This window comes from Alligator sinensis, unplaced genomic scaffold, assembly GCF_000455745.1.
Source record: "Alligator sinensis unplaced genomic scaffold, ASM45574v1 scaffold1352_1, whole genome shotgun sequence".
Taxonomy (NCBI): domain Eukaryota; kingdom Metazoa; phylum Chordata; order Crocodylia; family Alligatoridae; genus Alligator; species Alligator sinensis.
The window spans coordinates 95228-118188 of NW_005843148.1; the positions used below are offsets into that span (position 1 = coordinate 95228).

Genomic DNA, 22961 nt, shown 5'->3' on the forward strand with positions numbered 1-22961 from the left:
CAGTTGAGAAAAGGTGTTGCAGGCAGTGATCTGTAATTTTTTCCCCTCAAGCAGCAGTTAACGTACTTAAATTTTGATGTACTATAACAGCCTAAGCAATCTCAGGCCTTATTGGTCAGAGCAATCCTGCTAAGAGCAAAACTCCATACAAACTACACAGAACACATCTTTTCCTTTTGACTTCAGATGACCAGAAACCCAGATCTTCATAGGGCAGTGTTTCTCCACCATGGCACTCTAGGGTGCCTTGAGACCCTTTCAAGGGTGCCACATTGTCAGGACTGCTGGGTGTGCAAACATGATTCACAAGATAAACCTAGAGATTTCAAAGAGAAATCCACAGCATTAAAAGCATTCTATCTGCTGTGACCTTTCAGAGTTCTTTATAACAGACAAAGATTGCTCTACTGTCTTTCTGTAGTAAGTTAATGTGTCACTGTTTAATTTTTTTTTCCAGAGGATAACTGAAAAGTTTGTATAATGCAAGGCATTGTTAACTTCCGGGCCAAAGGAAATCTGAAATGAAGGAACACTAATATAACTCATGCAAGATGGACTGCATGGACCATCTAGCAGCTTCAGCTCAAGTTAGCACAAACACTGGGAAGCCCTCCCAACAAGACAAAAATCTCTCTTCCAGAGGGTGTTTGCTGTTGTTTGCTGCAGCTGCAATGTTACTATTGTGCTCGTAATGACCTTTTGACATGTGTTTAAAATTACTGCTTCTTTCTTAGGCCACTTTGAAGCACTGACATGCTCAGGGTTGCAGCAAATGCACAAGTCTTGAATAGGAGGAGGAAAGAACCAACCTTTTACTCAGTACCACAAAAAGCCTGTTAGAAGACGGACATCAACACCGTTCTGGTGTTCCAGTGAGCTTTATTAACAAAATCAGGATTTTACCATTCATCTTTCTTATACTCTTATGAACTCAGTGAAAACTCTCACATAGTCACAGCCTTCCATCACATATAAGTACATACAGAGATAAACTTTCTCAACAAAAACTGAGCTGCACTGGACAGTTTGCCAATTGCCAATTAAACAGAAAGCCAATTTTTCCCCCTCCCTCCCCTGAATGTTTCCAAATTCTAGTCCTTGTTCACTTGTTATCAGTGGAATATAGCCCCTTTAACTAGGGACTAATGCTTTATAAAGCCTCATTTGAATTACAAAACAAAAAATGTGTTTTGTTTTGTTTTTGCTTGAAAAAGTTCCAGTTTCTTTCAATAAAGGGAATATTGTCTATATTTCTCCAAACACCCTTTCCCAACAATTATTGGTTAAAATACAGGAAGCCTGTATCTTAATAAACCTATCCCTCCCCACCACCCCACAACCCAGCCCTCCCCTCAGTTTTGTCTACCCTAGAATTTAACAATGCTTCCAGTAGGAGAATACACCAGGCTAAAAACAAAAGAAAGAAGTGGAGGGAGCAAAGCTCAGAGCAAACTCCTGCCACCTCTCCTTCCTCAGCTGTCTGACACGCACTCTTCACTCCAGAGACCACATGTTAATTGGACAGAGAAATTTTGGTTTACAATTGGACTGAAAGGGTCATGGCAGTACAAACAATTTGGTTACATTGGTCCAAACCAAGAGTGTTAGTGGCAGCACCACTATTCAAGGACACAGCTCACTCTGTTCCCATGAATCAATAAGCTCCTTGGCACCAGCAGTATTAGCAAGTCCATGGCCAACAAAAGATCATTCCAATGGAACTGGACTCCTGGCAAAAAAAGTCTGTGTACTTTAAAAATACAGGCAAATTGATGGTCTCTTCATCCCTGCACTGTGTCAATCACTGATGGAATATAAGCAACGGAAGCATTTCTAAATCCTTGGTGCAGACACCCTCCCCCCTCCCCACACTAAAACAAAGAACAAAGTTAAACAGAATGAGATGGTTCAATACAAACATGTTTGCAATTTCTGTGTCAAGCTTTCAAGTTCTTACCCACATAGACACAAAGCAAAAGGTGAAGGAAAGATGCTCCCATCTCATTCTGAAAATTAAAATATTTGAGACCAACCCACCCCACTCCCCTTGGGGAAAACCCTCCAGCTACCGCTGTGCATCTGGACAATGTATGTTGAAAAACCCATCTAGATATTTTAGTCATATTTCAAAAGGCTTAAGAATTGCATGTCTCCATGTCTACTGGAAGATAAATGTATCAGTTTTGCAAGGTGACATTAACCTTTTAGGCTCCTAGAAGGAATTTTTTTTAATAAAAAGGTATGCAAAATGCTCAACAGCCCATTAAGAGCATCACCACGGCCAGAGCAAATGTTATGATGTTGGGCTTATTACCAAAAGCAGAGACTTGTTCCAATTCAATGGATAAACATGAAGTCTGTCATGTAATCTGTAAGAGTAAGCCAGAAGAAATCCAAGGAAGTCTAATTTTATATATTACTTAAGGGGGGAGGGAAAAAAAAAAGGACTAGGATTAACCTAGTCAGTTGGAGCATCTTTCCTTTTGCAAGATCGTATACATCTAGAGATAGCCTACTGGCACCAGAATCAGACCGCTTCTTTTCTTGAGAAGAAGCCACTTTAGAACGGTGCCCCCAACAGTCTAGCTAAGTGCCAATCCTCAATCAGAGGCCACGTTTAAAGTAATACTTTTCATTTTTAAAATTTCTGTGCTTCAAGAGGGACCAAAGCATGGCACCAGGCTGATCTGCCACAAACCCAAGCAGAGCACACACTTGACTCAGCATGGCTATCCTTTTCTTGTTATATGTGCATGCCCTGTCACAGGATACAAAACTTATTTACACATTTTCATCTTTGTTGCACTAAAATGATCCCTCTTTGTCTCATTGGAAAAAAAACAAAAAAAACCAAACAAACTGGCTGCAGTACAAGAGCAAGATTTTACTTTTGGTCAACATTACCACCCACAAATTCCCTCCCCCCACCCCCAAAAAGCACCCCAAAATTACTTGTTTACATTTAGTACCTGCCAGTTGGATGCAGTTATGTGGATCACAGAGTGCCTGTGACCAAGCTCTTGAGTTTGTACTTTAGTGCAGCTTTTGCTACTATTATGGAGTCACTGTAGACAAAAAAATTAACAAAACAAAACAAAAAAACAAACAAAAACAAAAAGTCTTTCCACCTTGAGAAAGCTGTTGCCAGGAGGCACCTGGGCCTATTTCTGATACTCAAGAATTTGCTATATTTTTCCAAACAATTTCACTTTTTATAAAAAGTCAAACTGGGGAGAAATTAAGTTGATTAATTATCCAGGTAAGCAAGCATGGTGCAAGTGCAGCATTTGTATACACAATGTGTGACTGAGCAAAAAGGGACCACCGTCTTCCAGGTGCCTCCTAGCAAAACTGTTGTTGAACAAGATAAAAGGGAATTAAAAAAAAAGTTTACTGGTTTTGATTTGTCTCACTCCTTTTGCCTGTAGATCAGGCCAAACATCAAGCATGTTGGGAGGGGCACAATTTAAAGCAACACTACTTAACCATAAAGCATTTTCCAGCAATATACAATGCAAAATGACAGACAGCAATTCGTGCCAAAACATAGAAAGTGTCAAGCAGCTTTCTGCAGCTTCGACGTTCACAAGTTAGAAGGGGTTTGCCCTTACCTGCTCGAGAGTCTATGTAAGGTTGTTTTGGGCAGAGTATGCACAATGCTGTAGGAGGTGAATCAATCCCATAGAGCTCCGGAACTGTCAGTTTATGCAAGTATTTCTTTTATAGTTTCTTTTAAACCTAAATCCATGCCTTATACGTATTGCTCAACAACACTGATACCTGCAGAATTTCCCTCGTGCCATGGTGGAACACAGGTCTTTGCCCCCTTCAGAGCTTGGTAAAGTTCCTGAAGTTTCTAAGGGGGAAATCGAAGAGCATCTCAAACAGGTTGAGCTACAGACTTTGAGGCTTTTCAACCCCAGAAGTAATCTCTTCCAAGAAAGCAGTATAGGACAGTGTTGCAAGCACCAGAGCAAACCCACCCTTCACAGGGGTAACTTGTAGAGGTCTGCCCTTCAGAGTCAGAGCACTTTTCAATGTTTAGTGTTGCAGAAAACTGAGCCCCTCTCATTTTTAGCTGCTCTCATAATCAATCTAATTCCTTTAACCCCAGCAACCTTCATCAAAAAAGAAAAAAGTTATATATGAACCCAAGACAGAAAAAAAACAACGTATTTACAAAGTTTGTACAAGTATACACATCCGATTTTCTATGGGACACATTGCACCAGAGGAAAGAGGGCCATGGCTCTGAAACAAGTCTACATATCAAGTGCTGTAACTACTAATGAAGACTTAGAAACCAGTCTTTAGTGTTCTGCTAGAGCATAAGGGCTTTTCATATGGCTCCTGCAAAGATGACAGGCTGCTCTTTCCTTCTGGAGCGATGATGTTGCACCTAATCAGCCCAGATTTTTAGTTGGTTTGTTTGTTTTTTTAAATACACGTATTTACAGTATGGGTGAACTGCAGTTGCATATCAACTCCTCCAAGTAAAAAAAAACAACAAAAGAGTTAAACAAAAACATTACTAATAACTTTCACCTCCTAGTCCTGCCTTTAGTACTGTGGGGAAAAGGAAGGGGAAGGGTTGGGGACTTTGACCTGAAACAAAAAAAAAATAGCTGTTGATTCCTTGGGCTGCATCGGAAAGGTGATATTCTGAATGGTCTCATAGCATAAGGCACTTTGCACGAATAAGTAACAAGCTCTTTAGCTTAAAAACAGATGAGTAACCAGGGAGAAGTTGAAATGCACTCAGTCAGCTGTTGGGAGAATTTGAAAATCGTAGACAAGCTTGTGTTCATCAAGATTCTTCTCTTTTCAGGGTTTCTCTTCTTCCTTTGCTGTCCCTCCCACCCAAAGGAAAAAAAAAAAATTAAAACCAGCAGTTAGTGCAACTAATGTTCAATCAGCACACAGTGCAAACAAGTGGGGGAAAAAAACCAAAAAAAAAAAAAAAACCAAAAAAAAAAAAAGATATTCCTTCTTTTGTCTTTTCCTTGCTGCCAAATTTTAAAAAAATGAAAAAAAAAAGGCTGAGCTCTTTAGTCTTCTTAGTCCCAAAAAGAAAAGGTGAAGAAAAACCCATGAAGAGAAGCATATCCCCAAAGAAATGATGTGTCACAGATCCGGATCAAAGGGCTTCAGCTTCTGGCATTTGTAATCAAAGCCTAAAAGAACAAGGAACCCACAGTTAGTTTCTCCAAGTTGTATTCAAAACAGAAGAAAATAAAGGGATTCAGTATTCTAACAGTACTTCTGATCAATCCAGTTTTCACAAAGTAACCGTAAACATCTAGCTACTTTGAGCACTTGAGTTTGTGTTAAAAGATGTCAAGGACATCACAATTATTGCATAATGCTAAATAAAGCTATGCATCTCCAAACTAACAGACATAACAGGAAATTGCCACTCTTGCTGGATGATATGCAGGAAATGCAGGCAGCAACTTAATGTATGGAAAGGCAAACTTGCTCTTTAAAAGAAAAGAAAACCAAATTTGGCTAATTTAACTGTGCTTCAAAAACAGATTTTAATTTTTCATTTTTAAAAGCACTTTGTCCTCTCATTCCCATATGGCATTTGAATGTCACACTACACACAACAGCAAAATGACAGTTCTAGCACTCACCCCTATAGGGGCATTCTGAAAACGTTTTTAAAATTAGTTCTTACACAATAAATCTTGTTAAAGCTATCATGATGCGTCTGACTGTCCTTTGAGGACAGCTCAGCCAGTTGGATAGCGACTACATGTGAGCTTGGCCTCTGACCAGATTCCCCCCCCATCAGTTTCAGAGGGGAAGCAAGTGATGAAATCTTTTAATTCACATAAAAGTTTCATCCCCTAAGCTTTTTCAAGAATAAATAAGCTACAAGTTATTTCAGACCCTGATAACATTCTTCTGCTAATAAATATTCTTGGGCTTGCTCCCAGAAACAAGATCTACTTTCATTCTGCATTCTATCCTTGCTTTTCCATCATAAAAAGGGGGACATTACCAGAAGTAAGGGAAAGGAATCAAGCGTGCACAGGCTTTGGAAGCACGTGTTGCCAAGTTGTAACCTAGGAACATCAGATTTCTAAATGGGGGGTGGTGTTACTCAAAAACACTGTTACTGGAAAGGCTGCAGCCTAAGCAGGAGACCAAAGACCTCCATATTTCTTTCGTTGAAAGGAGAGACCCCAAGTGGCCAGCAGGTGGATTACAGACAAGCTCTCACACAGCTCTGATTCGTGGGGAGCAGAGGTTCATCAAATGCCCCTGGAGCAGAGCAGAGAGGGCATCTTATCCACCTCGGAGCAGAAGTCTGCTCACTTGAACCATTAAAGTGCTTACGTTGTAGCTGGTGCTACAAACCCAAGCTGAAATCTTCCCTCAAATGCTCCCCTCTCTCTTATTGCCGCTAGAACTGTCACACATTACTATCCTGAGTATCTTTGCCTCCTCCCTCTCCCTTGCTTTGGGCACTTCAAATAGTGCCCAAATCTTTCATAATGCGGCTGAAACACTAACGTCAGGTTGTCCATCTCCTACATGGACTACCACAGCTTCCTCTGCTTTTGCCTCTGAAATAAGCATTACTTCCTCAGAAACCCATCAAAACTACAGCTATAAAGATCTCTCTCTGCAAGGAGTGTTGTCCTCACATGTGAGGCTATCCCTTCAGCTCTGCTGTTTGGTAGTCGCTTGGCACAAGGCTCGCTCTCAACCTCTACTTAGGAGGGCAGCCATGTCCAGTGTCCACCTCTCACTTTCTGCCTCAAGGATAACATGGGGTTAAAAAAAAATGCAGAAATGGCTAACCAAACACCTCCCTGAACTGATCCACAAAGCCACAGCCTTCTCCTCATGACTCACCTCTGCATAGCACCTGTAAGTTAGTAAAGAAAGCAAACCCCCTCCCCCCGCAAAAAAACAACCAACTGTGACTGAGGTGGGAAGAGCCACTTTACAAGTTGCTATGAACCAGTAATGAGACCCAATAGCCAATTTAAAAAAACCCAGCTTTTTACACCCTCCTTTCTCCCATTTCATCCACAACACTGCCTTAATGCACATTAGGCATTTATCTTACTGAACATCTGTACAGAGATCAACACACTATGGTGCCTTAACCTTGATTGGGGCCTCTGGACTCCTGCATAAACAAATGGCAATGAGTCCAAAATCCCACAGACAGCCCTGTTTATATCACTGCCTTATTCAAGGTGTTCCTTGTGACCATGGAAAATTCTTATCTTGTAAAACACACAAGTCAGCAACTGCCAAGCAAGAAGCATGGGGAAAAGGCCACTTTGTTTTTAAACTCCCACATACACAGTGCTTACCTATTAATGAGCTGATCCACTGAACAAAAAGCACCTCATTCTTCCATCTTATCATAGCACCTTCCTGATTTCCAAGTTCAAAGTTATGCCACTAGGTCAAACTCTGCCACCCTTAAGTTTTCCCCTTACTTACTCCAGGGCTCAAGAGCTCACCATACAGAGTTAAGAAGATCCAACAAAATAATGAAGGGGAAAGAGCGCTAAGGTACAAAAGGCAGAACTGACCCAGCAAACTCCTGCCTGCTTCCATCCTTTTTACTCACCCCAATTCAGTACTCAAAAAGTAATATACGCACGTGGTTAAGGTTTCTCATCTTCTACAGGTTCACTGTGGTACTCTGCCACATACAGGCTCTTGTCAATGTTGCTTGGGATGGGCTTGATTTCAGTCCCCAATTGCTCCTCAATACTTTTCAGGTTGAAGCGATCATCGTAGGTGATCAAATTGATGGCCAGGCCAAGGTGACCAAAGCGACCTTCACAGAAAGAAGTAGTGAAAGGTTTACTGCTAGAGCCCACAGGCTGCCGAGTGACTGGACTACAGATCATAAACACAGCAATAATAAACAGAAGTTTTACACCAGTAAATCCAAACCCTCAAGTACATTTGCAGTTTTGAGTTTCACATGCCCTGGTATTGCTGCATTTTTATACTACTTTAAAAGAGAGAAAAACTCCAAGACATCCAAAAACAACAAAGGCTACCCAGTGGAACCGTCTCCTTTCAGACTCTTGCTCCATGTACAGCCGAGAGTAAATTTAAGTTGAGTGACTGAATACAATCATCAGTTTAAACCAGCGATGTTCAACCCCAGGCCCGTGGGCCAGGTCTGGTCCACAGTATTGTGATATCCAGCCCACGGGACTCCCTGCAGGTCAGAAAGTTTGGCAGCACGGAAGCAGCAGCAATTAATATTCCCACTCCTCTCCCACTTTGTCAAATTCCCAAACCCCATACAGCAAGACTGAGGCTGGGCCAAACCTCTTTTCCCCAGGATGGCTAGATCAGGGCCAGGCTTCCCCTACCCCCTCCCACTGGCCAGATCCAGCCCTGAGAGCACCTGGGCATCATTCATCTGGCCCGCAAGGCAAAAGAGGTTGAGCACTACTGGTTTAAAACTATATTACAATGGGAATCTAATGCAAAATCCACATTTTTCCTACTCTTCCCCCTCTTTCCCCCACCCCAGCCCCAATAAAATTAGCAACTGAAACGTTAAGTTAGAAAAGATTGGGTCTTGAGTTGTCTTGGCTAAGAATGACTCAAATTCATTCATGCCAAGACATCTGGGGACACACACACACACACACACACACACACACGAAGCAGTAACTTAAAATGCACTCAGAGACAAGCTATTCAAGTACAGTTTTCCTAAAACTGCTACTGAAAATTGCCCCTGGTTTTGAGAGAAAAGAGCACATTTCAATCAAATAAGCCAAATCCCTGTTTCTGGGTACCTTTCAGGAACGCAGGCATTCAATCCGGTTTTGTTGTATGCACCAAAACAATACTTTAAAAAACAGAATATCTACTTTGTTGCCCCCCGCCCACTGAATAAGAGCTGCATAACAATTTGTTTTACTTTGTGAAAATCTACTCATTTCTAGCAATTTCAGTTTACAGATGATGTTCACAAAGCTCCAAAAAAAGGTAGAAATGACTCCAACAGTAGTTAATCATGTTTCTTTACATGCCATTCCTAAACAGTGACCCCTTCCCCTTACCTGATCTGCCAATACGATGGAGATAAGTCTCTGCCAGCTTTGGAAAATCAAAGTTTATCACCACATTCACAGCTTGGATATCAATACCTCGGGTAAACAGATCTGAAAGACATTTCCATATTAGCTGAAACATAAGATCTCCTTTAACATGGTTTGTGTACTTGAAAAACTAGATGGCAAATGTCTCTTGTGACCATGGTCTATTGTAAACTTGGTCAAGCCTTTTCGCTACTTCTGGATGTGGAAAAACATTGTTAAGAACCAACAGAAGACTGACTCTCTACATCTCATTTTGGAAGGTCCCCCATCAGGAACAGAAGCCAACACCACAGCCATTTCGTATATCTGAACAATTCTAAGTATCAGTTTCAAGCCCCAACTCTCCCTTAAAGATGAAGTAGTTTAACCCATAGAGGGAGAAGGATTAATTTTTTTTTTTTTTTTTTAACCTTATTTAATCATTCTGTTCTACTTCTGTTGCATTCAAGAGCTGAAAAGTTAAAATTCTTAAACCAAAACACTCATCAGCAAACGGTATTGTCAACACTGAAGTTGTACAGCGAAAGTAAAAGGCCGCATGGAGTTATTTGGCACTGCATGGTCTTATCTCTAAATGCTTATTTAAAGCAAAAGATTAAAGATGACACTACTTAATCTAATCATTTGCCACTTAAGAAAGGACATTTTACATAAACTTACTCCTGATACACCAGCAAGTGCGTATTAAGGTTTTCAACTAAACTTTCATCAATATTCCTAGATTCATAGATGTTTGGGTCAGAAGGGACTGTATCAGATCGAGTCCGACCCCCTGCCCTGGGCAGGGAAGAGCGCTGGCCTCCTCTTAAAGACCCCCAAGGAAGAGGAGAGCACCACCTCTCTTGGAAGCCCATTCCAGATTCTGGCACCCCTTACCGTAAAGAAGTTTTTCCTGATGTCTAACCTGAATCTGCTCTCCATCAGTTTGTGACCGCTGTTCCTAGTTACTCCAAGGGGTGCCCTGGTAACCAGAGCATCTCCTATTCCTTGCTGTCCCCCATCCCCCAAGGAAGAGGCTGAAAAGATCCAGGGCCCTCAAGCTCTCCTCACAGGGCTTTGCCTGTAGGCCCCTAACCATACAAGTGGCCCTCCTCTGAACCCTCTCAAGGTTATCTCTGGAAGTGTGGCGCCTAAAACTGGACAGTAGTCCAACTGCAGCCTGACCAAAGCTGCATAGAGGGGAAATATCACCTCCCTGGACCTTTGTCATGCACCTGCTAATGCATGATACAGTGCGGTTAGCTTTACCGATCGCTTCGTCACATCGGCAACTCAAGTTCATCTTGGTGTCAACAATGACTCCGAGATCCCTTTCCGCTGCTGTGCTGCTGAGAAGGTCCTCCCCCCACAACCTGCAAGTATGCTGGCGATTCCTTCTCCCTAGGTGCAGGACTTTGCACTTATCCTTGTTGAACTGCATCCTATCCTGCCCACTTTTCCAACCTGTCCAGATCTGCCTGGATTCATTCCCTACCCTCTAGTGTGTTAACTTTACTCCATAAACTTGGTATCATCTGCAGATTTGGACAGAGTGCTTTCCACGCCCTTATCCAAGTCACTTGCGAAGACATTGGTCCAAGGACTGGACCTTGTGGGATTCATACACAAAAATATTAAAGTTACAGAAAAAACAAAAAACAAACAAAAAAAAGTTTTAAAAAAAGTGTCTGATTTTCAATAGTTTGCTAGGTGCAACCCCCACAAATCAAACCCACCAACCTCTCTAGTTACAAGTTATTTTAATTAATGTGTTTTAATTTTGCTAAGATACTTGATCACTCCATTAATTAACAACCTTTTAAAAACTATTTATGGTGAAACCATCCACAGACTGCAGAGAACTCAACATATTTAAGGACATTACAAAATATAACTGAAGTGGCAAAAAAGGACAGCAGAAAGAAGCATGTTTGTCAGCAGCTCCTAGAAGTGTTATCCTATGTCAAAACCAAAACGAATAGCAAAAATTCTTACGTAAATCACTTAAACACAATACTAGTAAGGCTTAGTGTAACAAACGTATTGGTACGTAGTTCAGAATCACACACCCATCACAAAAACCTTAAACAGTCCATCTGTTATTTTGTGCAGAAAAGGAATATTTAAAAATTCACCATTTGTCCTTATTCAGCCAGTCTCAACCTGTCTCCCTGAAATATCATGTAAGCTGTTACAAGAATTTTTTGAGAGCTTGCATTAATGATGCATGCAAGTTGGGGAAGGGGGAATAGAAGAAAACGCTGTCCTCCAAGGCAAATATTTTTTTCACTGATTATGTAAGTAGACAAATTGCATGTGGGCTGGCTGCTGTAGTTAACTGTAAGCTAAGTGATCCAATTTCCATCGTTACCTTCAGGAATTGAAAAAAAAAAATGAACAAAAACAAAGAAACACTCACCAGTGCAAACAAGATTGCGGCATAAGCCATTTCGAAAATCGTGGAACACACGATTACGATGCTCCTGATAAAGAAAAAAAAAAATATATATATATATATTAGCAGGTTTTCCCCCAAGCTATTGTGTGTATTTCACAATTAAACCCCACTTAAGCCGAAACTCCTTATCTCAAAGTAGGAATACCGAAACACGCAAACCTGGAAATGTACACATTAATTTTTACTACTAAGCATTTGTTGCGTTTTCTTTCATAAATATCAAGTTATCAGAGTCTTTCTTTGTACAGTTTAACTTTCAGGTAACAGCATTTAACTGTACAGATTTAAGAAGCGAGCAGTCTCTGTGGATAAACATTAAATCAGCTTAATAGTGACTCTTAAGCTAAGCAAATGCAAGATGCTTGAACTAACTGAAGAGTTCATCCAAGAGGGTTTTGTCAATTTAACAATGTCAGTTCCTGTACCAGTGTGTCAATGGTTAAGGAAGACTGAACCTGTGTGGCTTTTCAGGTTTGCTTTAAAATGACATACAAGGAATCAAAGAAAAAACAAAATCTGGTCTCACTACATAGGTCTTTAGGATGACATGTTCCCAACTGAAAGTTAGTGGCACAACCATTTCTTATCTAGATATATTGACTACTAGTCTTTAAGAAAATTATTTTTTGGAATAAAAACTGTTCACTGTATAGCTTAGAGATGAATTGATTCATGACAATCCAAAGTTTTTCCTCTAACTTAAATTCTCACTACAATGTGATGATGTGGTTGTATTGCTTATTTTGATGCTTTGCAAAATTCTGTCAAAATTCTCAGCATTTTGTTTCTGATTTTTAAACAAACACAAACGCGATCTTGCCAACACTGAGAAACCAGTCAGAGACAACCAGCCAAAATAGATAAATTATAGCTTTAACATGCAAAAAAATATGCCTTGCATTATACTGTAAAAATTAAAGCAGCAGCCAGTGATTCAATCCAGAGCTTCAAAAACTGATTAAGTTTTTACTGAAATTTAAATATTGGAAGAAAAAACAGGATGATGTTTTATTTTATTTACAGGCCAAGAAGTGCTTAGATTACTCATCAGCATAGTGAGCGGCATGTTTCATGAAGTTCTGAGTTTTTTTATTTCCAACTGTCAAAGTATAAACTAAAAATCATATATGTCACAATAATATTGTTATGAGTGTTTTCCCAGACTATAAATGGCATTTGCTGGGTGATGAAATAAAAGTGAGAATTGACATGGGCAGCAGAAAAACTCAAAGGCTGGAGGTTAAAAAAAAGAGAGGTAGAACTGATCATTATTTCCATGTCTGTATATCAACAGAATCACACAAAACACGTTTTAATTGCCAAAGATGTACCTATCATAGTTTAGTTTGGTATTCCTAAACCAGACTGGAGTTCCTGTACTTAAAACATGGACACGAATTTCTAAAACTACTTTCCCCGCTGCTAAAGGACACAACCATAGTGACAACAGTCTGACGCTTCCCAGCTGAAAGTCTGGGAAGAACCAGCAAATTCACTCACCTGCCTCATTTTTGCATGGATATAAAAGCAGGAATAACCCAGCTGGGAGATCTTTTTGGCTAGCAGTTCAACCCGTTGAGAAGAGTTGCAGAAAATGATTGACTGGTTAATCTGGAGCTAAATACAAAAAAGTGTGTTAAGAACAGATGCGTTTTACTTACAGCACTTTGAGGTTTGGACAGACTGCATCCCTTTCAAAGAGGGCAAAGCATGCATGTTTGGAATTTCAGCTAAGCCACTCCCACTAGCACTTTGTGGAGAACAGCAAAAACACACCTCACTATAGAGAACTGTGCAGCATAAAGTGGCAAAAAAATATACATGCTCAGGAAAAATTAGTAGTCTCCATTTAAAAGCTACGGCAGGTTAAAGTAAACTGGTAGGAAACACCACTGTTCATTTCTAGATGATTAAGATCCGTTTGCCAGAAAAAATACAGCTTTACCACCATAAGCTATAAATTTAGCCTTTAGAATTTCATAGATTTCATAGACATTAGGGCTGGAAGGGACCTTGGAAGATCATCGAGTCCAGCCCCCTGCCCAAAGGGCAGGAAGTCAGCTGGGGTCATAGGATCCCAGCAAGGTAAAAAGCAGCAAGAAGAAATAAGTGGTTCAGATTCTTGCTCCAGTACTGACTAAATGCACTGCTGCTTACCCTGGAAAATAATGTATTGAGGCAGTGTACTTTCTGACGCTCAGTTACGTAGGCATAGTACTGGGTAACTCCCTTCAGAGTCAACTCCTCCATCAGGTTAATCTCATAGGGTTTCTGCAAATGGGAATTCTGAAATAAAGAATTCAAATTAAGGTAATAAAAAGAAACCAATTCATCAAAATAACTGTCATCTAATCAGCAATCCTGACATTTGAGATGCATCAAGTACTCCTCACAATGAGGAAGTAGCCTAACACCTGTGCTAGTGCACACATGCACACACGATGGACTCTACAGAACAGTGATGCTCAATCAGGGTGCTACAGCACCATGTGAGTGCTTTGAGATGCTTTCAAGCATGATTCAGAGTACCTGCTATCTTAGTACTAAGCATGCAAACACGATTCAAAAGATAAACCCAGAGATTTCAAACCGGAATCCATAGTATTTAAAAAAAAAAAAAGTACTCTCATCTGTTGTGAACTTTCCAAGTTCTCTGCAACAGCAAATTACAGTATTGTTCTTCTGTACTCAAAAAAAACACATGGAAACCAAGAGCTCTTACATTCTGAAGAATATCTCATGTCTGAAACAGCTGAGAAGCACTGCTATAGAATTTTATGAAGGATTATCTATAAACCAAGACTTCAGGCCAAACAGGAATACTTTCTGGAAATTCAATTAGACACCCTCATTAGCATTAACTCTGTACAATGTTGTGTGTGTAGCATAAAGCAGTGCAAGTAATCCGTGTCCAAAATAACATTAACGACAACAAAAAGAATGTGGCTTTTATAATAATCATTCATGCAACACAAATGGAATCTCTTCTTAATATTGGGACACATGTTTACCTATGCATGTAATGGAAACCTCTACCCATCCATGACTTACAAGCCCAAGTAGGGGTCAACAGGGCAATAAATTTCCAAACATCTCAACTTACCATGAACTTCTGTACACTAAGAGGGAAAGTGGCTGAGTAGAGCAAAATCTGCCTGTTTTTAGGTAGCGTGAGAATAATGTCTTCCATTATTTGAACAAAATCTTGAGACAGCAACTTATCTGCCTGCAATGAGAGGAAAAAAAAAAACTAAGCAAGTGCAGCAAAGTTTGGTTCGATAGTATTGAAGTCAGAAACGGAAACGTATCTAGCATTCCCCCCATCTTATGGTGGAGAAATCTTGCTTTGAATACAGTGTTCTATGGGTGGCTTTACTTCTAAAACTACAAAGGCACTAAGAAATGCTATTTACCCTGCCTTGCTTTCAAACTTACTCAATATAAACTATACCAGATTGAGAGATGAAAAGTGGAGATTTCCCGTTCTTTACTCAGAATGAATCAGGAACTCCGTCTGTACCAGTTTCTTCTGCATCCAACTATACTAAGCCCCAAATTGTTTCAAGTAAAACGGGAAAGCCTTTTCTTTACTGGATCTTCATTCACAAGTCATTCATTCAAATAATGCCAAAAATCTCCTTTTACATTAAACGCAAATTAAACAGTGAATTTCTCCAACGCAGAACCAAGCACATACTGAACTCATTTCCTCTAGGAGTACTTTCACTCGAACATCCAGAAGTGACTAACTTGTACCCTTTGGTGTGTCTGCAGAATATTTCATAGATTCATAGATGTTAGGGTTGGAAGGGACCTCAATAGATCATCAAGTCCGACCCCCTGCCTAGGCAGGAAGGAGTGCTGGGTTTAGATGACCCCAGCTAGATACTCATCTAACCTCCTCTTGAAGACCCCCAGGGTAGGAGAGAGCACCACCTCCCTTGGGAGCCCGTTCCAGATTTTGGCCACTCTGTGAAGAAGTTCTTCCTAATGTCCAGTCTAAATCTGCTCTCTGCTAGCTTATGGCCATTATTTCTTGTAAAACCCAGGGGCGCCTTGGTGAGTAAAGCTTCACCGATTCCATTCTGTGCCCCCATGATGAACTTATAGGCAGCCGCAAGGTTGCCTCTCAACCTTTACTGGACACTTATGCCTAACGGACATGCCTGAAGAGATATTACTTTAACTCACTGTTAAGCACCATGGAAAGATATTGTATTTAACAGAGCACAACTTGCCTCATCCAGTACTATCATCTGGACATGTTCAACTTTTGCTACACCTTTCTTGATGAGATCCAAAATTCTCCCAGGAGTAGCTATCACCACATGCACTGTAAGTTAAGAGAGCAAATTGCTTAAGTGAATTTTGATTCAACAAACAATACAAGTAAAACAACTGTCAGTTAAACCAGTGTTGCACAAGTAAAGTTTTAGACATTTGAACAGACAAACAGAATCCAAAAATGGCCTGAGGAGAGCTACTAGGAGCATGAGAATATTTGAAAGCCAGCAGTTTTAGCCATACACCGCTAATAAGCAGCAATTTCATTTTAGACCAAAACAGCCTAACCTGTATCATCAAGCCTCATTATGTCATCACGCAAATTGGTTCCTCCTGTTGTTGCCATCACTTTAGCACCTCCCATGTGTTTGCTGACCTGGATACATATTTGACTGACCTGCAGGGCTAGTTCTCGGGTGGGAACAATCACCATTGCTGAAAAATAAAAGCAAGTCCTCAGCACACAATTTTAAAGGACCTATTTTATCTTTTAGATATCCCTCTCCACAAAAGCATGGAGACATTCAATATGACTAGCCCTTGAAATTGGCACCTTATTTTTTAAAAGGTAAACTTCACTGAGTTTATAAGAACGTTATACAAATCTTTAATAAGTTTTCTTGAAAACTACATCAATATTCTTCTTTTAAAAAAGATTAAGGAAAGATGACTTCAAACACTGAAAGTTAATTAGTATTCCACTGTGGTACTTGGAAGTCAAGTCAGTCACCACTTCTACATCCTCAGCCCACCGCCTAATGCTTCTTAGGACATAGGTAAGGATCATGAGAAACTCATGAGAAAATATTGGCTATTGGAAACATTTGAATGCATCTCCTCATAAATTTTAATTTGAAACATGTCCATACTCCCTGGATAGCCATGAGAACCTTCAATCAATTTTAGGTGAAAATCTACTTGCTATCAAGCTCTACTGACACCTGTTTTTCAAATGTTCCAATCCCATCTATACTGCTGTGCGGCAGCCAGACAATGAGTATAGACTCCTGTACAAATGGAGCTGCATGCAATTCCATCTTAACAAACCTTGTATATTATCCTTCTTTAAGTCTAGCCGTTCAAGTAAGGGAATGAGGTAGGCTCCGCTCTTGCCTGTTCCATTTTTCGCTCTAGCCAAGATATCCCTACCAGACAAAGCAATGGGAATACTCTCTTCCTAAAAAGCAAAAAGAGACAGAAATCAATGCAATACTATAGCAAACAAAAAAGGGAAAACCCCCACCTCAACTATAATTAAACAGGATTTAATGCTTCCCATGCATCAGGGACACACCAACTTGCAAATACACAGTTAAGCTTTAATACGCTATACGCATAAGACCGGTAGCCTCATCACAATGGATATCAAAGCTGACCAAGCAAGACCATTTCCACCAGGTGGAAAGAGCTCTGTTCCCAGGATCCCATTAATCAACACCCCATTTGCCTTGGCTGATAAAGCGCAGCATGTGGAACAGCTGCTGCACAGGAACATTCTAACCTGTTCAATACTCAGGCATCAGATATAGCAAAGGAGGAGACAATAAAAGGAGCTAATTACATAATCCCATAGGGAGATAAGAGATCTCTACCAAACACTGGACACCCATTACAGCAGGAAAAAAGTAAGGGAAAAAAATACTTGCATTATTCATTCAAGTTCATGATTAACATTAAAACACACAGAAAAGAGAAGGGATATGTTTGAAAAGGAAAAATAACTATGGAGGCAACACGAGACTCAAAGGCTGAACACTTAACAATTAAAAAGAAAAAAAAAAAGCATCTCACAAATGCGCCAAGCATTTACGAAGTGATAGACTGCATACAGGATATGAGCATAAGCTACTGCTCAAATTGCCTCAGATAAGTTTGTCCCTTAAGAAGCTGAAAAACACCAGCTGCATGACCTCCAATATTCAAATATTGTTAAACCATTTTTCTAGGAAGTAATTGAGGCATGTATCGGAATGACAGAGACAGACAGACAGAGACAGAACTACCCGGGAGTTCCGAGACGATTCTGATAAAGCATATAACTAAGTTAGAAATTAAATGATTTGTGAAGAATCTCTGCAGATATATCTGCAGTGACTGCCAGTAGAAGATCGGGTCAACACTAAGCAGTTTCTTCTCTTCTCCCCACACACAAAAACACTGAAGTCATTGGATTATTTACATATTTGAAATAATTTACTGAACAGGGGATTAAAACCCTCATATCTATACAAGAAAAAGGCACTGCATGTCAAATATAGATAAGCAAAACTCAAAGAGACTTAAGTCTTTGATTCACTGCAAATGCCCAATACTTAGAAGTCTGAGACAAGAAATCATCTGCTCTGTACCAACCTGGATAGGCGATGGTTTTTCCCAGCCCATTTCAAAAATTCCCATAAGTAACTCCCGTTTCAAACAGTAATCTTCAAACTCATTTCCTTTTGTGGAGGTCACGTCCTGAGAAACCAAAAAAAGCAGATCAATGTGAACTGGTTTGACTGAGCAACTAAAAAAACAACAAGCGCAGGATGGAGACAAGGAGGAAGAAACCCCTAACTTAGTAATAAGCAGGAAACCTAGTTTTCTCCAATTAAAAAAACAAAAAAACCCCCAAATACCCGATTTTCAGTTAAGAAAACAAGTAACCCCAAATCCACATTTTTCCATGTTTTAAATGAAACACCACTCATACACAGATATATGTTAGTAGCATTTCATTTTAATCATGGAAAAATATAGATTTGGGGTTACTTTTTTTTTTTTTTTTTTTAAATCCTCAGTTGTCAGTTTAAAGTGAGAAAAAACCAGGATCCCTGGTAATAAGTCAACATCCATTCTAGGGACACAATGGCAGAGCAGTTCAGGTGTTTCACCGTGATTCTGGAAGCATCAGGTAAAGTCCTACTCTGAAGTCATGCGAAAGGCCACCACCAGGCAAACCACCCATCAACAGGCAAGTAGTCATTCAGGGTGGGGAATCCAAAAGGCAGCATGTCATTACGCTAACCTTATCACTCCCTTGTATGCTGGACAGAAAACCTGGTGTGCCTTACCAGCCCAATTACCTGTTAGGTTCTAGTCAACCTCTGCCCTTCACCCACTTCTCGTAATAAGAGTTCACATAAGAGTCTGTGCAGTACAATACCATGCCTAATTAGGGATTAGATGACTGGAGACCAAGCACTCTACTTGGCACACGCACTTAAATCGTTTATTCAATTTTCCAGGAATGATCAAGAACAGATTCTATTCTGCAATACCACAGAAATGTAAAAAAATACATGCCAGCTAAAAATCAGAGTTGAGAGGAAGGGAATATTTGCAAATTGCCACCAACAGTGCATATTATTAACTTTTCAAGTTTGGAATAACCACACAACAGAAAGTGATTGTTATAATACAAGCTGCCACTGCAGCATTTCTTACACAAACAGTAAATATCAGAAGACACCCTTACCGAAGTTTTGATTCTCAGATCCTTTGGAGGGAGTTTTAAAGTCTTCTTCCAGTCATCACCAGGTCTACAGTAAGAAAGCATCAGATATAAACAAAGATACTAAATTATTTTGTCCATAATCATGACGGGTGATTTACAAAGCATGTATTATCTTCAAAGAAGCAGCCTAAAGCCTCCTGTAAACCAAACATTTTCCCTGTGGGTGACTGAAGCTCAGAGAGAATAGACAATTCACCAAAGGCAAGGAGAAGCATGACAAGATGAGGATTAAAATTTCTGAGTTAGTAGATTTAAGTCTCAGTCAAAACACTTACCTTCTCTCTAAACAGCATCCACTTACATGGTGCACTGCAGAAGCTGCACCAAAAAAGTGACCATAATTAAAAAGAGTCAAAAAGAAATATTACCCAAACATCTCAGGTAATTTTAGTAATCAAGAATCTCCACTGTCAATTCTGGCACCATTACCAACAGTTTTTGCCTTAAATACCTGTGTGTATGTGTGTATATGTATATACAAAGGTTTCTTTAACGGCTATTCTCATTGCTGGACGGATGAGGGAGATCGTATGAACTGGTATATCAGAAAATGCTAGCAAGCTATATAATCCTTTACCTTGCTTCCAATAGTACTAAGTACTTGCATGTACTGTCTTGAAAGACAAAAAACAGAGAATTCATTAGTTCAACTATACAATGATGTTTCACAAAGGAAAAGTTTCCTTCCCCTTTCCAGCTCACTGTGTCCAGTCAGCCGGAACCTCACATTTCTCAAGTTTTCTGAAACACAACGTAAGTGCGTCAACAAAAATTAACAGCTCAGCCATTTTTATGGACTTCATTTTTGTCATATGGCTGAATGCCATTCCAAGTATTTTCAAAATGTTAAAAACAAGTTTCTACAATTTTCATTCCTTCAGTAGAGAGAGAAAAAGTAAATTTCAAGCCCATATGAAAAAAAAAACAAAAACCAGAAATTGTGTTCAAAACATTTCCCTTCTCCAATTTCCAACAACCAAATTCATAAGTGGTTTCAGAAATTCTTGATTCGGGGGTGAAGGTTAGACGCTACAGTCGTTCCATGTTTGTTTTATTCAGACCTAAATTTAAAAGGCCATATTAAACTGAGAAGACCAACGTGAATTTATGCCTTATAAAAGCCACAAAAAAAAAAAAAAAAAAAAAAAGGTTTGGGTCACAGGAAAGCTGAGGGATTCCCTCCAGTTAAAACCATGACATTGCAACATCTAATGAAAAACATCTGTTAAATTAATGTTCTAAATTAAACAAAAGGGAGGGACTAAAACTATCAGAACAAAATGGCTTTAAGTTTCATCACCTTGAAACCGCCAGCAACAGCATGGTACCTTGACCTAGGAGTGCATGAATACCCATCTTCCCCCTGCCTCACTTAGTATTTAAACAAGGTGCTGCTTGAGGCCAAGGCTCTCAAGGAAAAAAACCAAACATAAAATGATTAAGAGTTTTGACATTTCATGTTCCAGTAAGTTAAAAAGATAACTGTCAGAGAAAAGCACTAACCTAGAAAACAAAGTATACTGCCATTTTTTTAAATCAAAGTTCACATTGCCAACATTATAATAAATTAATAGCAGTATAAAAAAAAACAGTCTTCAACACAAGAAACCTAACAACTTTCCTCCATATCTGCAGCTTGTTTGAAACACCACATACATTTACGTAAATACTTACTTAATAGTGGTGGTCATACTCTGTGCTTGCTGTTGAGTGCCATTATTGATTGTGTTGGCATTTTTCAGCTGGTTCATCTGTTGCTGAGTTTGTGTGCCCCCACCGCCTGGGCCCCCACTGGGTTTTACAGGGCCTCTCAGCTGCCCATTCTGACTGGATAGACCCATTATAACAGGGTTCTCTGTTCTCGCCGTGCTCATGTTTATTTTTAAAGATGTCTTTTTAGACTTCAAAACTTTGAAAGTCAGTACAGAAACTGTAATAACAGTTTATAAGACTCTCCAAAACGAAGAGATAAATAAGTCTTGCTCAATATATGAGTCCTTTATTGCAATGCAGGCAAGCACCTGTAAGTCACTCAACAGTAAGTAGTAACTTGCTCTGATGCACTGTGGATCAACTTTTTTAAAAAAAGCCCTCTAACAAAGTTGAGTTATATCTGAATCACTCACTTCAATCTGAAAAAGAAGCAAACACACACAATTAATACACAGATCTTTTGGTGTAAATAACTCACATTTCCCTATTTGACAGGACACTGCAAACTTTTGGTATGAGACAGCACTTCCAGAACAAGCACACAGTACTTCAAATGAAAAATAAGTGCCACCAATGAATGGTGCTCCCCTTGTTATTTCTAACTGAACAAAGAACTAACATCTACTGGCACCTAGTGAAATTCTGCTCAACGAAAAAAGAGAAAAACAAAACAAAAAGAACAATAAAAATCCTACTGCTTTCATGATACTGCATATGAACTGCTTTGCAGACAGACATCCTGCAACACAGGCTCAAGTCATGCAACTATTTTACCCATCTTGCAATAAAGCTGCTTTTGAAGAAGAACAAAAGAAAGGGTTAACACCACATAATCATTTGTGACAGGAAAACACCACCACAAAATTTATCTTCTGGGAGGATTTGGGGAGTCACGCCATTGCTTGAATCACTAATTTAATATCTTAATGGGGGGAGAAGAGTGCACTGATCATTTGAAACACATGTCCCAGGTACGTGTTAAGTCAGGGCTTAGGTTTAAACAAATAAGCTACTAGACATGCTTAAACTGCTTTGCTCACACCAAACCATCCAATGCCAGCTTCCTGGCTCTACTCTACTTCAGAATTAGAAGACATTTTTTATGGTTAACTTAGTACCTGCCTCAAATTAGAAATAAGATGCATTTGTTTTAGATCACTAGTTTCCTGTTACCTTCAAAATGCCAGTAAATGAACAAACACATGGTGTTCTCAGAGGATACATAGAACACAAATGTAAAACGTAGGAGCATAGCATTGGGAAGGTAACGATAGTAAGCTAGTCAATGCAGTAGCTTAACACACACCCACAATTTGCACCCTGCAGGTAGAAAAAAATGAATTTATTAAATAAACAGGGATGAAAGGACCCCAATTTGCAGCATGAGGTTAGGGGTTTAAAGGGCTACCACCTTTTCAAAACAAGACCTGCAAGGTTAGCTGTACAGGTTCGGTGTCGCTGCACGGCTGCACTTTTTAGTTAGCCAGTGCAAACAGAAGGAACCTGTTGATCAATGCGCTCCCCACGCTGTTTATGACAGGTACGTTCCTTCTTCCTGCGATAAAAACCCACCGACAAGATTCAAATATAACCATGCTTAAAAGGGCAAAATCTCTATCTGAATCTTCTGCGATCTCTCATTTCACAAATGAATTTTCCAAATTATAAAAAATATCTATTTTCCCCAATTAGTCTACCAGAGCACAGACTCCAGCTGAACTGGGCAGTGAACTAAAGCAAGCGACTGTGGTTCTGCCAGACACTTGGAGTAAGCCCTGGCGAGAATTTCTTCCGTGGACATTTCAGCTGCAGGTACTTCACGTGTGAAAAGGAAACACACAAGTGCAGTCCGCGCAGCCCCGCGGGGACCGGGGCGCCCATGCAGGAGGCAGCTGCGGAGCAGCGTGGGCCGGGCCGGGGCCGGGGG

At 39.9% G+C, this 22961-nt stretch overlaps 1 protein-coding gene across 1 annotated transcript; it reads right to left on the reverse strand.

The window, feature by feature from the left end:
• Positions 1-850: 850 nt before the first annotated feature.
• On the reverse strand, positions 851-22961 carry DDX6 (DEAD-box helicase 6). Its single transcript, XM_006037609.3, has 13 exons — positions 20996-22961; positions 19283-19346; positions 18178-18282; positions 16873-17002; positions 16114-16260; positions 15780-15874; positions 14645-14767; positions 13699-13827; positions 13042-13158; positions 11503-11566; positions 9066-9167; positions 7634-7813; positions 851-5174 (listed from the first exon to the last, which is right to left on the reverse strand). The coding sequence occupies exons 1-12, from the start codon at positions 21193-21195 to the stop codon at positions 7638-7640; spliced, it is 1452 nt and encodes a 483-aa protein (XP_006037671.1). The 5' UTR covers positions 21196-22961; the 3' UTR covers positions 851-5174; positions 7634-7637.

Bases quoted from the DNA above. Each gene is read 5' to 3' on its own strand.
- DDX6 (XM_006037609.3), bottom strand. From the start codon at position 21,195: ATGAGCACGGCGAGAACAGAGAACCCTGTTATAATGGGTCTATCCAGT. The intron at 19,347-20,995 runs GTAAGTATTTAC...TTCTTACTGTAG, and splicing joins AGTATGACCACCACTATTAA to ACCTGGTGATGACTGGAAGA. The intron at 16,261-16,872 runs GTTTGTTAAGAT...TTTATTTTTCAG, and splicing joins AAAGAAGGATAATATACAAG to CAATGGTGATTGTTCCCACC.